Source organism: Natrix helvetica (assembly GCF_964273705.1).
Source record: "Natrix helvetica genome assembly, chromosome: 1".
Taxonomy (NCBI): Eukaryota; Metazoa; Chordata; class Lepidosauria; order Squamata; family Natricidae; genus Natrix; species Natrix helvetica.
This window is the reverse complement of record NC_138548.1, coordinates 338,897,432-338,911,415: the sequence shown is the minus strand read 5'-3', so window position 1 is coordinate 338,911,415 and position 13,984 is coordinate 338,897,432. Positions and strand designations below refer to the sequence as shown.

At 39.8% G+C, this 13,984-nt stretch overlaps 1 protein-coding gene across 3 annotated transcripts; it reads left to right on the top strand.

Annotated features, from left to right (window-relative positions):
* Nucleotides 1–2,055: 2,055 nt before the first annotated feature.
* Nucleotides 2,056–13,132, top strand: LOC309383036 (ribonuclease P protein subunit p14-like). 3 transcript variants are annotated; one of them, XM_081935138.1, is made up of 7 exons: nt 2,056–2,233; nt 3,465–3,581; nt 3,700–3,784; nt 5,639–5,715; nt 6,711–6,789; nt 8,017–8,090; nt 8,301–8,431. In XM_081935138.1, the coding sequence occupies exons 1-6, from the start codon at nt 2,163–2,165 to the stop codon at nt 8,071–8,073; spliced, it is 486 nt and encodes a 161-aa protein (XP_081791264.1). In that variant the 5' UTR covers nt 2,056–2,162; the 3' UTR covers nt 8,074–8,090; nt 8,301–8,431. The 3 variants fall into 3 exon arrangements, with proteins under 3 accessions (XP_081791264.1, XP_081791263.1, XP_081791262.1); XM_081935137.1 differs by lacking the exon at nt 8,301–8,431 and having other exon boundaries at nt 2,059–2,233; nt 8,017–8,223; XM_081935136.1 differs by lacking the exons at nt 2,056–2,233; nt 3,465–3,581; nt 3,700–3,784; nt 5,639–5,715 and having other exon boundaries at nt 6,714–6,789; nt 8,017–13,132.
* The last annotated feature ends 852 nt before the right edge of the window (nt 13,133–13,984 follow it).

The following is a 13,984-nucleotide window of genomic DNA, read 5'->3' as shown; positions in this document are numbered from 1 at the left end:
GTGTATGCCATAACCTTACTTTGTTTTAACAGACAGTCCATGAATGGGAAACTCTTGATGGCCTTTCAAGATTCTGTTATTATACCGCAACAATATTAAAGCACTCCAATAGACTTGGTGGTGTCCGATTCCTGATCTGGCTTGCCTGTAAAAGGGTTGGTGCTCCACAACTGCAGACAGACTTAGAGGAAGCAGATTATTCGGCTCCTTGACAATCACTTTCTGGCAGCATGCTACATGGAAATTGCATTGGTTACACTTACGTATCACTTATGGAGAGTGCGGGATTGGGGGAGTGCAGCCCTCTTTGATCTCTCAGTGGCTTTCAGTGCAACTGATCATAACCTTCTACTGCAACATGTCTGAGGGAATGCACTGTTTTGCAGTGCTTCCCCTCCTTCCTAAAGTAGTGATGGTGGAAGAGAGATCTGTCCAGAAAAATCTATTCTCTGCATGCTCCAAAGATCTCTCTAGCTGCTCCTCCTTTTTTAAAGATCTATTGTCCTGACCCAGGTTGAGTAGCAGATGCAGGCATCAATAAAGTATTTTATTGTACTGCTAAATCACAACAGACAGCCCTCCAGGGGTGTTGGTAAACCTCAACTTTCCCCAACACCCCTGGAGGGCTGTTCCCAACAACCAGCCACCCACAAGTCAATGTAACATAGTCCCACCAACTGAATCCAATAGTTGCCAGAAACAAGCCCCCCAAAGGAAGAAAGGCGAAGTCCATAAGCCAGGAGCAGAGGTCGCAGAAACAAGATCTGTAAGCCACCAGTCAGAATCAGAGTTCATAAAACAAGATATGCAAATCCAGAGGCTGAAACATGAGTCGGAGTCTAGAAGTCAAGGTTTCCAAAAGTGGGAGGAGCGAGATGGGGCTATTCCTTATCACAGATCTGTGGTCTCTCATCTCCACTGCCTGTGTGCAGCTGATCCTCCCCTGTGTTTGTGAAGGCAGGCAGTGGCCTGCCACAAAACCGTCTTCTGCCTCTGGACTCCCCAGACATTCCAGGGGAGATGTGCCATCCCCATCAGATGCTTCTGGTTCCAATTCCCCCTCCAGTGATATATTAGTTTATAATTTAAAAAATTTAAACTGATGCATTTGTAGATTTGATTCATGTTGAAACAGTATTAAGTTCACTACGATATTAAATATTTCATAAAAATCCTTTTAAACAAAAATGACTTTTTTGTGATTGTCTGACTGGAAGATAATTTGTATTTTACAGACTCTTCAGAGCGTCTAATATCATACCACACTTTAAGGAATGCTGATCTAAATGAACACACTGCCAAAATTAGTTTATGCAGCCCAACATGATAGGAACTCAACATTAAGTTTCAATAACACAGTAAACCACAAAGTAAGCCTTGGTTTACACAACCATCTAGCACTAAAATGTGAGTAACAACTTGGTACAAAGCTTGAATCCAGCCAGTACAATTTCAGCACTCAAGAGTTGAAGCATGTAGTGTACATCCCAAAGGTGCTTTTTCAAGAGGCAACTGGACTTTCTGGTTTTTCTTTGAAGACGTTTCGCTTCTCATGGGGAATAGAAGGGTTTATACTGGATTCCCCACCATCCAATCAAAGCCAAAGAAACTTCTTAGATTAGAAGCAAAATGTCTTCACAGAAAAACCAAAAAGTCCAGTTGCCTCTTGAAAAAGCACCTTTGGGACAACCGTGACCTGGATGACTGAGAATCTCCATAGATATGTAGTGTACATTTTCACTGGGGATCAAATCCTTTGTGATTTGGGGACATTTATTCCCGAAGAAAACACTGGTACGAAGTCCTAGGATTCAGATACTACTAAGTCGCGGCAGCAAAGATCGGAACAGAACAACCAGCCATAAACAAGCCCCTCCTTTTCCTGAGCAGCCAAGAAAAAGGCGAAAACTCCAGCCGCAGCTAAGACGACGAAACCCTGAAGTCGGAGAAACAAAGACCACGCCTTCCGGCCACGGCGCTTCATCCTATTGATTTCCAATTACCCCGCCTACTGCCGGCTCGTCCCAGAGTCTTTACTTCGCCTGACCTATGGAGATGCCCAACTCGCCGCACGGAATCCCATTGTGCCACGCACCCCCATTGGTCAGAAAGAGAAATGTCGGTCTGCCATTGGCTGATGCGTTTGGAGGCACGTCTACTCGATGCTTCCGTTCGGCCACGTGTTGGGGACGCGTGAGGATGAGCGATCCGCGCTGGTTGTAATGTCTCGGATGTAAGTAGCGGTGATCATTGATAGAAGGGAGGGATTGGCGCATTTTACAACTGGGAGGAAGAAATGCACCCTGTCGTCTTTCATACCCATTTAAGCTTATCTTAACATCCGTTTTTTGGCCCAGCTCGATGACCCGCATTTAGGCAGGAACTCTGTGAAAAGCGCAGAGCTTTGCTTAACGGGGGTAAGATTCAGAAATCTTAATGGTGATGATCAAGACAAAATTCGCCAAGTTCCATTAAGGTCCCTAAGTTCCATTTCCCCATGTCTTATCAATGCATCTCCCATCAATGCCACTGGCCCATGATGATGAGAGTTGTAGGATGATGCGCTGAAGCACCCATCTCTCGTTAGAGGTGGATGCTGGAAGCATATTCTGCTTTGCACTGATGATGTTACCTAGTATGGACAATGAAACGTCTGCAAGAAAACAACCAAGCTGAGACAGCAAGCACAAAGGATTCCCTCATTTGAACCCTGAGCTACAGATATTCTCCTTCAGTGGCAACACTTAAACATTATTGTTACCAAACCTCTCTCCATAACATTTGTGTGCTTAAATTGTGCACTGCATGTATTGTCTGGATGCAATGAAAACGTATGTTTTTGTCATATCGCTGATGTAACAAAGAAAGTAGTTTGGATAAAGATGTTTAGTGACTTTTTTTTTTAGCAGAACAAGATTCCAGGTGGAAACATTCTGGGGGGAGCTAAGTCCCTTCAACCTGGCTTTCCTGAAATCAAATTGCTTTCAGTTTTATCTGTCCATAGATTGGTCCACAAAAATTGCAAGCTTGCATTTTCATCTGATCTTTTGCATGGGCATTTAAATTATTTTAAGCTACAGTAAAGCAAAAGTGAGTTTCAGTTAAGCCTGACAGCTTTAGATGCTTCTTGTTCTGGATCAGACAGATTGTATCTCCAGATCACTTAAATTGAAGAGTGACTGAATCTGAAACACCAGTTAAGCTTTGGACACTCTCATTCTTCCTCCAGTCTATGTTTGCTTCTTTGGACTCACCTATGGCCACTATGGGAATAACTACTAACAAACCTATGCAACCTGGCTTAGATTGCCTAGTGAACCAAAAGAATGAAAAATGAGAAATCCCCCCCCCTCTGCCAGTGCATACATTTTAAAAGTGCAGGTGACAATTGATCATAATTAAGAGTTTGTGATTTTGAGCTTAGGACTTGGCAATATGTCAGAATGGACTGTTCTGTCTTTTAGATGTGGGCATCCTAAGATGTCTGAATTTGACGATGAAAATAAGGGCATCGAACCTGCTGCTTATGAAAGAATAGTCCTGAAGAATGCTTCTGAATACCATTATTTGAAGATCCATTTGTAAGTTCAAATCCCTTTTCTAAAATATTCCCATTCCATTTCTGCCCAGTTCTGAATAATTTTAACATGTTTGTGGCGTATTACACTAATAAACCGTATTGCATAAAATGTTTTGTAGGGAGTTTGAAGAAGCTGGCATTAGTTTAAATCCTGTTGATTTCAAACAACTTATAATCTCTGCTTTGAAACGACTCCATGGTGAGGTGTGTCATTTTTAAAAAATATATATTTTTGAGGTAATTATAAATCCTTTGCAACTTCTGATTTATGTACAGTATATACCAGCGATGGCGAACCTTTTTTGGCTCGCGTGCCACAAGTGGGGGGAGCGCAGGGGGGTCGTGTGCAAGCGTGCCGCACCCATAATGCAATGTGTGACCCCCCCCTGTGCGCATGCGCGCACAACGCGCGACCCCCCCATTTTTACATGCTTTTTTCGCCCTCCCCAGGCTCCAGAGGCTTTATAGGAGCCTGGGGAGGGCGAAAAGAGCCTCCCCCGCCCCCCTGGAGGCCCTCCGAAGGCTTCAGGGACCGTCCGGAGGCTTCCCTGAAGCCTTCGGAACGCTTAAAACCACCCTCCGAGCAAACTGGAAGTGACTTCTGGTTTGCTCGGAGGGTCGTTTTAAGCGCTCCGAAGGCATCAGGGAAGCCTCCGGACGGTCCCTGAAGCCTTCGGAACGCTTAAAACCACCCTCCGAGCAAACCGGAAGTGACTTCCGGTTTGCTCGGAGGGTGGTTTTAAGCACTCCAAAGGCGTCAGGGAAACCTCTGGACGGTCCCTGAAGCCTTCGGAACGCTTAAAACCACCCTCCGAGCAACCTGGAAGTCACTTCCGGTTTGCTTGGAGGGTGGTTTTAAGCGCTCCGAAGGCTTCAGGGAAGCCTCCAGACGGTCCCTGAAGCCTTCGGAACGCTTAAAACCACCCTCCGAGCAAACTGGAAGTCACTTCCGGTTCCGAAGGCTTCAGGGAAGCCTCCGGACGGTCCCTGAAGCCTCCGGAGGGCCTCCGGGGGGGGGGGGGAGGCTCTTTTTGCCTCCCCAGGCTCCTATAAAGCCTCTGGAGCCTGGGGAGGGTGAAAAATGGCTTTTAAAAAGGTGAACTCAGCTGGCCAGCGCGCGTATGCGCGCTGGCCAGTTGACAGGGCAGCGCCTCGTGTGCCCTGACAAATGCCATAGGTTCGCCATCACTGGTATATACAGAAGGAGGTGATTGGAAACTGTAAAAGTTTTGATTGAAATCTCTGTATTAAGAAGACTTTTACTAGCTGCAGTTGTACACCATGCTAAGCTAGGATTCAGGTTGTTAATAAACTGGTTCTTTGCATATCAGCCTTTATCTGTTATTAGTTAATATCCTTTAGAACACATTGGTCACTTAGTTTCTTCTTTACACTCTGGCACTGCTTCCTGTTTCATAATAACTTCATTACTAAAATCCAGTATCAAATGACAGTAATGTTTTGTTACATGGGAAAAAATAATAAGGAAATACGTCAAACACTAATTGGCATGCATCTGTTTTAATGAAAACACACCCTGTCACCAAAAATTTAAAAAGATAATTTCTGCCCCTTCTAATGATACTGCACCACTGCTCTATTCCTTGCTGTCATTTGTAGCTAAAGAGATAAACAACCTTTCCCAAACCTCATTTATGGTTTTTGGCAGCAAAAGAGTCCTTATGTTTTAAATAAGGTAGGATCAGGCAATACTTCTGATTACAAATACCAGCTGTTTCTCCCAGATATAAGGGGCCTTGGTGATTAAAATGTGTGCAAGAAAAGTAGATTAAAAAATGAAAATGATGAAAACAATATTCAAGATCATCTCATTATTCTCCATTACATCCTACAAGTTTGGGCTTGTAATGAAATATATTGAAAAAACTTGCAGGTCATTCATTCTTCATTAAGCTTACCTTGAATACCAAGTTTGCAATTACATCAAATTAGATTAAATGTACTGGTGGAACAGAATTGAACTTCTTATGAGAGCTTTCTTAATGACTTTGAGACTTTTAAAGTGCATCTTAGTAACAGTGGCATGTTTCCTTTCAGGTTGGTGCTGCATTACCTGTTGATGTTTTGACATATGAAGAAAAAACTTTGACTGCCATACTTAGAGTATCTAATGCGTAAGACATTTTGAATATGCTTTCTTGGCAGGTGTGGTTAGATAAAGGAATGCTCTCTAGCATAATAAAAATGAAGATATTTTTTTTTAATTTGAGTAAGGTGTCATATGTCTTGTACCAGTTTTTCAAACTTAGCAGCTTTAAGATGGGTAGACTTCTCCCATGCTGACTGGGAAGTTCTGGGAGTTAAAGTACACACATCTTGAGATTGCTAAATTTGAGAAACACTGGTTTGTGGAATTCTTAGTGTTCTCTGAGCTTGTTTGCTTGCAGATGTTTCATTACCCAAGTAGCTAACACCATCAGGGATTGTGAGTGGTGTTTGCTCCCTGTTTATATACAATAGCTTGTCCTGCCAGGGTTGGTGAGGATGTGTTCTAATCTATTTCCTTCTTAGTTTTTTTATAGTCTCTTGAATGGTTTGTAAATGTGGTTTATCTTTATGTGTCCATTGATGGCTGGTTTGTCTGAATGCTTAGTTTCCAGAAATTCTCTAGCATTTTTGGATTTGGCTTGATTTGGATTATTTATGTGATTTCCCAGTTGAAACTATGGTTGAATCTGTTCATAATTGTGAGATTAAGGAGCTTTCAGTGTGTCTTCTGTCTGCTAGCCTACATCCAGATAAGCAGGGATTGACACCAGTCAAACAATAAAGCAGAAAACAATACCCTAATTAAGAAAAGACCAAGGAGAAAGCCACACCCTCATTAACATTGGAAGGGCAAGCTGCTGTATATAAATGGACAGGCTCCATACTTGCTACCATTGATTACATTAAATGCAATTTTTTATCAGGAAAGCATTATTTGTTATCTTAGCATAAATGTTGGGAAATTTCAGCATCAAGTTTATTTGGATCTAATTTCTGGATAGATATGGCTTCAAGCTCATTGAACCTTGATTCTATTTACCATGAAAATATTTATGGCTTACTTTACTTGCCTACTGATTAGTCATTTCCATTAATATATCCAATGCTATTATTTATACAGTGGCCTTGTAAAACCATGGAGTGCTCTATCATTGCTTGGTTCATACCAGAACAGAAAATGTGCCTTTAGGGTGATACAGGTAAGAATTGAGAAATAATCAGTTGAAAGCTTTATTTGTTCAATAAAATTATTGCTCTTGGACTTTTAGATCTTATATTGAAGATAGGCATCCCATAGACTATATTCACATGCACTTCTTATCCTATGCTTTCCTTAAAGTATTAGAGTTGACTTTCATTGTGTGTGTATGTACTGTATTTTTCGGAGTATAAGATGCACCAGGGTATAAGACACACCAAGGTCTTGAAGAGGCAAATTAAAAAAAAAAGTTTTTGTAGAAAAACGGCCCATTTTTCACGAAAACAGCCCTCCCCCCTTTTAAGGGCATTAATAGCCTTTAGGCAGCTTGTAGAGTGCTCCTACGGGGTGGGGTGGAGGTCCAAAAACAAGCAGAAAATGGCCCATTTTTCACGAAAACAGGCTTTTGTAAAAAAAAAAATTGCATTTAGGAGGCTTATAGAGTGCTCCTGTGGGGGGGGAGGGGCAAAAAAGGCAAATTTTTCGCTCATTTCTGCCCCCAGGAGTACTCTATAAGCCTACAGGCTCTGCACGGCCATTTTGGTGAAGGGGGCAGGGTTTCGGGAGGCAAAAAATGCTGTATTCAGTGTATAAGACACACCCAGATTTTCAACCTCTTTTTTGAGGGAAAAAAGTACGTCTTATCCTCCAAAAAAATACGGTATGTTGGGTTTTCTGTGTTTTATTGCTTTATATTTTTTTCAATAGTTTTTTTAACCTAGTATAGTTTTTTTAACCTAGTATAGTTTTTTTTAACCTAATCAGAGAATTCATTGTGTGGATAAGAAACAGGATAAATATATTTTTGTAAAGGTTTGTTTCGTTTACTATCTGCTGCTTTACTGTTGATTGCTTTATCGTATTACTATTTTTGTTTTCTTGGAGAATAATTTCATCCCGGCTTGTTCTGCTCTGAGTACAAATAATCTGTTGCTGTTAGCAACTTATATTTCTTGAATATATAAGCCAACCTGGCTATGGCCATTTCTTTTCTCAGGGCTTCAAGCTGTCATCACCATTATTTATGGCAACATTTCCTTTCATCTCATTCTACTTGAAATGTTTGAGTTCAGCCACTTAACCATCCTGTCCTAGGCTTGCAGTTATTAAATTTGGTCTCCAAGGAAGTTAATCAACTGCCGTTTATTTGCTTGAAGCTGCCTGAATGTTCTTTTATGCAAAAGGAATTGATTTAGTGCTTTTATTTGAATTTTTCCTCTTTCTTTAGACTTCTCCATTTCTTCTTGCGTTAGCTGGGAACAGCAGAGAAATGGTGCTCGATTAATTATTCAGTTGCTTACGGTTTGTATAACACTATGATGCTGATGGCATTGCCCAAATGCAGATTTTTCTGTGTGAGACTTGGGAGAATATTTTCCACAAAGCCAAGCATGTCCATGCCATTCTTCACTCAACACCGTGTTCAGTTTTTACACATAAAAGTTGGAGACAAAGCTGAAATAATTAAGAAGTTCACGTCAAAGGATATTGTTATCTTTTCTGAATTAACAGGAGATACTAACCCATTACACTTGGATGAAGAATATGCAAAGCGATCAAGGTTTGGGAGAACAATTGTACATGGTGTTTTGATCAATGGACTTATTTCAGCTGTCCTAGGTACGAAAATGCCTGGGCCTGGGTGTATCTTCCTTTCTCAGGAAATTAATTTTCCATCTCCTTTATATGTTGGAGAACAGGTCTTGGCTTCAGCAGAAGTGAAGAAATTGAAGAGATGTCTTGCTTATATTGCAGTGTCATGTACAGTTGTCCAAAGTGGCAAAATTGTCATGGAGGGTATTGTTAAAGTTGTAGTGCCTGAAGATCACAAACCGGTGACCTGATTGTATAGTGTGTCCTTTTGGTAGCGGAGATGTACTTTTAGCTGTAATCAAGTAGTTACCTAACTCTGTGAGGAATTTGAAACAGTTTAATTCCAACATTTTGATGTTGATCTGATTTAAAAGATAGCTTTGCCTTTTCTCAATGTGACAGTGAGATAGGATGAGAGCTTCAGAAGAATGCTGAGGTAAAAATCAGTATCTAAAATGCCTTGAGTTGTTTATTTAGAGTTATATATTGGACAGATTTAGGGATTGTCATGTTGGGTTTGACCAGTGAACCCATTAGCTCTCAATTTTATCAATAAATAATAACCACTCAGGTGACAGTTGTATTGCTTAGGCAGTTGGTGCAATCCATCCTCTTATCATTAACTAGAAGTACATTGTACATCTGTCCTCTACTTCCTCCCACAAATGTCATTTATATAAGTATGTTTGATACAAGATGAAAAATAAGATTAAGAACTTAATCTTAATTATTTTTTAAAATACTCTTCCTGAAAAAAAAAAGCAGTACACGCCTGATATTCTCCTTGCACAAAGTAACACTTGACTTCTCTGGAATGTTAATCTCAACTACAGCTCTTTTATCTTCCTTCTGTATTAACTGTCCCGATTGATTTTTAAAAAAAACCCTTGTATTGTTGCTCTTAATGATCTGGGTAATTCTACTATGTATTTATACTGTAGCAACTGTTTGCAATCCTTCCACAACACATCTTGATGCAAAAAAGAATAAACCAAAAGCAACTGGAGAAGCCCAAACCACTTTTCTTCATTAAACTATAAAATGATAATAGTCACTGAGCTCCCAGCCAGCAAGGTCTTCAAGAGTGCAGATCATATATACAGCAGGGGTCTCCAACCTTTTTGGTTCTATGGATTGGTGGCAGCAGCGTGTGAGGGGTGGGGTGGGTGGAATGGCTTCAAACGCAAACTAAGTCCCACGCATGCGCAAACATAGCTTTGCACACCTGCCTGATGCTTTGGCAGCCCAATAGGCCGCAGCCCGAAGATTGGGGACCCCAACACAGTTCACAAAGAGTCAAATAGATACTAGCTTGATCTTATTGCAGGAATAATTGATGCTGAAAAGAAGTGTAGATGAGGTTCTCTGGCATCTTCCTTTCTGGTTTAAGAACATCCTGTATTGCTAGGCATTTAGCTTCAGAATAACAGATTGCATTTTAACTGCCATTTATTATTTTTAAAAAGTATCCCTGATAATACCTGGACAGGAGAAACAGGGCATTTTTAATAATATCCTTGAGAGTCGAGATGTAAAAACATCCAGGCTCTATAACAAAGCTATTTATGATTCAGGGAGAGCATGTACCTAAGGGAGTTAATTTGAGATAAATGGAAAAGGTAACAGTGAAATGGTTTGGGTTTCCTGCCTAAGCAGGGGGTTGGACTAGAAGACCTTCAAGGTCCCTTCCAACCCGAATCAGCAGACAGAAGACAGGAAAGTAATAAGCGGCTGAACTTTAGTGTTGTAGAAGACTCCTGAAAATATAGTGGATAGCTAAGAAAACAAACTGATGAGGCATCAATCAAGGTTTTACTTTAGGTACAAATTACTTCAGACACATGCAAGGGCCAGCTCTCCGGGGAAGGCTCTCCTGCTGAGAAATATAGAAGGGAATGACCAGCACCAAGGTGGATGGGCTCAGTTACAATGGCAATGAGTGTACCACTGGAAAATCAGAAGGACCAGATCCTCATGGAGAAAATCTATCTAGGGATGTCAAACCCGCGGCCTGTGGGCCAGATGCATCACGCACTGGCCATGCCCACGCCTGGTTTAGCGAAGGAAAAAAAATTGTGATACGTCATGTGATGACACTGTGACAATGTGAGTTTGACACCCCTATCTGGATAGTTGCTAAGAGTAGACAGCTTGATGCTATATAATCAATACACGAGAGACAGTTTGACGCAGTGATTAAAGCTCCAGGCAAGAAACCAGAAGCCCTCAGTCCTAGTTTTGCCTTGGATACAAAGTAGTAAACTTCCTTTACTACTAACAATAAAAACCAGCCATTGAAACCAATGAAGTAGCAAAGGAGATTCTTAAAAAAGCAATTCTTCATGCAGCACATTACTAACCCGTGGAGCATATTATGATGTAATGACAGAACCTGGATAGCTTTAAAAAAAAGTATAGGTAAATGAATGGAGAACAAATCCATCAAGCTCTTATTGGTCTCAACAATTCAGTGCTGCCATCCAGATGGGGGCAGCATGTCTTTGAATACCAAACTGCAAGGAAAGTGTTCTTTTTCTATGTCTTTTTCTCCTGCTGGTAAATTTGTTGTTCGTGTGCAAAGCCACATACTAGACAAGACTGATACATCAGGTCTGTTCTTAGGTTAGCAAAGAATACATTTCAGGCTTACACCATCAATAACTTTTGAGATCCACTGTTGGAGCCATGATGGTAGCTCAGGGAAGAAAGCTGGGTCTCTTAAAAGAGAATATGAAGCATTTTTTCTCTCTCTTTTGGTACAATTGTCAGGAAGGCAACAGCACAAAGTGTAACAATTGCATAGGTTTATTGAATCAAATCTTGAATGTAATTGCCCCTTTACTAAATGTCACAATTCCAGCACAACTACCATACACATTACTGATCATCTAACCTAAGCAGAGTGATTATCTAAATAATCGGTTGCCAAAACTTGTCTTGCAGATCCTTGATTCTAGAAAGCACACTACAGCTTTTAACACTTCTCTCTTGCTCTCCTATTTTAGTGTGTTGGACTCAGATCACTTTATTTCCTTCAATCTTGTCATTGTTACAATTAAAACCAAATCAGGCAGTAGTCTAGCATGGGTATTCTTGATTGTAAAAACTCACATCTTGACTAGATACTTTTATTAATCTCTAATACTTTGAAAATCTCATAGCATATTGTTGTTTTAGTCCACTCTAGTGTGCTTTTCTTTTTCCACTTGTCTGCAATTAGATGTACTTGTTTAGACTGGGTATTCATCGTAATATTTGTTAATGCTCAATATCATGGTTGACTCATCCTTCCATTCCTTCTGAGGTCGGTAATATGAGGACCCAGATTGTTGGGAGCAAGATGTTGACATTGTAAACTTAGAGTGGACTGTAAAGCACTATGGAGCTGTATATAAGCAATAGCATTAAGTGCTATTGCTATCCATCATGATTACTGAAAAATATTTTCTGGACATGCTGGCAAAGAGGTTACATTCTGTTTCTCTCTGGTTTAGCTAGCTCTTCATTTCTGTACATCCAAAACATTCTTCCAACATGAATTTCATAAGCTATTCCCTGAACTGCCACAGGAGATCAACCAGTCTAACACAGACCTCAAAACAAATGCTGTTAAGTATTCAGGAATTGCCAGTTTATGAATTACCCATGAATAGCCAGCAAGCTCTCATCTGCCATTGATACACTTAGATGGTTGATTTTTTTTCCTGGCTTTGAGTCAAACTGTAAATGCCAAACGATGCTCTGTTGAAAAGGGATTTTGTATTTATTTCAAGTTGTTCAGGATGATACTGAAGTCCATAGGACTCAATATTCTGGCACATCCTATTTCCTTTGTGGTGATCAAGTCAGCACTAACCATCCTGACCTATCATTTTTATTAAAACTCAAAAACTGTACAATGGTAATGAGAACACACTTTTATATCCTCTATCACTTGGACTCTCTAAGTGCTGAGCTCTGAATAATATACTCCAGCAGTTCTTATTTTCCAGCTCACAATTTAAATATAATGCTTATTAATTCTATTAATAGTTTAATTTATATGTTCCTAGTCTCCCAAGCTAGTGATAAAGTTTATTTTTAGAGCGTTTATAATCTACCCAATTATAAAAGCAACCTGCATTAATGAAAACAACATGTCAAAACATTCAATCATAAATCAATGTCTATAAAAATAAATGCCAACAAACCTAATTAGGGTTGAATAATTGATGAAATAAAACAGTGTTTTAAATATCTAAAAATAGTATACTTCTGTTCATTACATATATCAAATTATTTACATAAAGGTTATAAACAATATGTTTATACAGATTCTCAATCATTCAGGTCATGGTTGTCCCAAAGGTGCTTTTTCAAGAGGCAACTGGACTTTCTGTTTTTTCTTTGAAGATGTTTTGCTTTTCATCCAAGGAGCTTCTTCAGCTCTGACTGGATGGCGGGGAGTGGAAGGATGAGAAGCGAAATGTCTTCAAAGAAAAACCAGAAAATCCGATTGCCTCTTTAAAAAGCACATTTGGGACATTATAAACAATAGTAAAAACAGAATTACTCTTGGAAAAAGAGTAGCTGAGAAAAGGAAGGCATTTCATAATCATTGGGCCCACTTAATTCCATTGGAGATTTGTTTCACATGATGACAATACTCCATGATAATGTTTCTGTAGCACAGACACAGTGCATCCACAGAATAGCATCTCTAGAATATAAAGTTAAGTCAAATCAGAATTCAAGAATTTCTCAGACATTCTGTACCTAAGCATTTTAGGCTCTTAAAAAGTCCCCCAGTAGTTAATTGACAACCTATGCTAAGTCAACACACAGGTGTAATTCCTTTGTTAAAGGACTCTTTGTTAAAGTAATTAGCCAAAGTATACATTCTGGTTGCAGACACAAACCAACTTTATGGAATATATTCATGTAATGCTGAAGATAATACATGGACTGCTATGGAAAAATATATTTTTGTCCAATACTGTACCTGTCAAGCATGATCAGGGATGCTCTTGGCTAATGAAGATACTTGAGTTTATATGGTAAAGTAAGGCTCAGACATCCTTATTCCCAGTAAATTAATTCAGCTGAAGCCATTTCAAGGGACTATTTTCTACACTGGAGACAGCAGTTGCCTTTTTAATTGTTTTTCCATTGAATAAAAAAAAAATCACAGAGCGTGACCACGTCAGGGTTGTTATCATGGTTAGCATTTGTGAGGTGGGGGGGGGGGTAACCCTCTCCCTCTATTTCTGCCTATTTTTCAACCTCACCATATCTGGTCACACAGGTATTGGTAGGCACAGTTAATGTAGTCATTATGATAATGCATATCAACATAAGTTACAATTTAAAATTATACTTCCTTCAAATGCAGTTCTTTTGACTTTCCAGATCACTTTTAAAAATTGTTTCAAAGCTGTTTTTGAAAGAAAAGTGATCATGGAAGGTGAAGGGAATTGAAACGTGATTGTATGTAGCTTTATTTCCCAAAAAACCTATTTGCATGTGTGAAAGAGAAGAACAAGTGTAGTAACACAAATGGGTGTGTCTTTCTGCAGCTGAAAAGTCAGAAGCTATTCATATAGTCATGATTTATTTATAAAGGT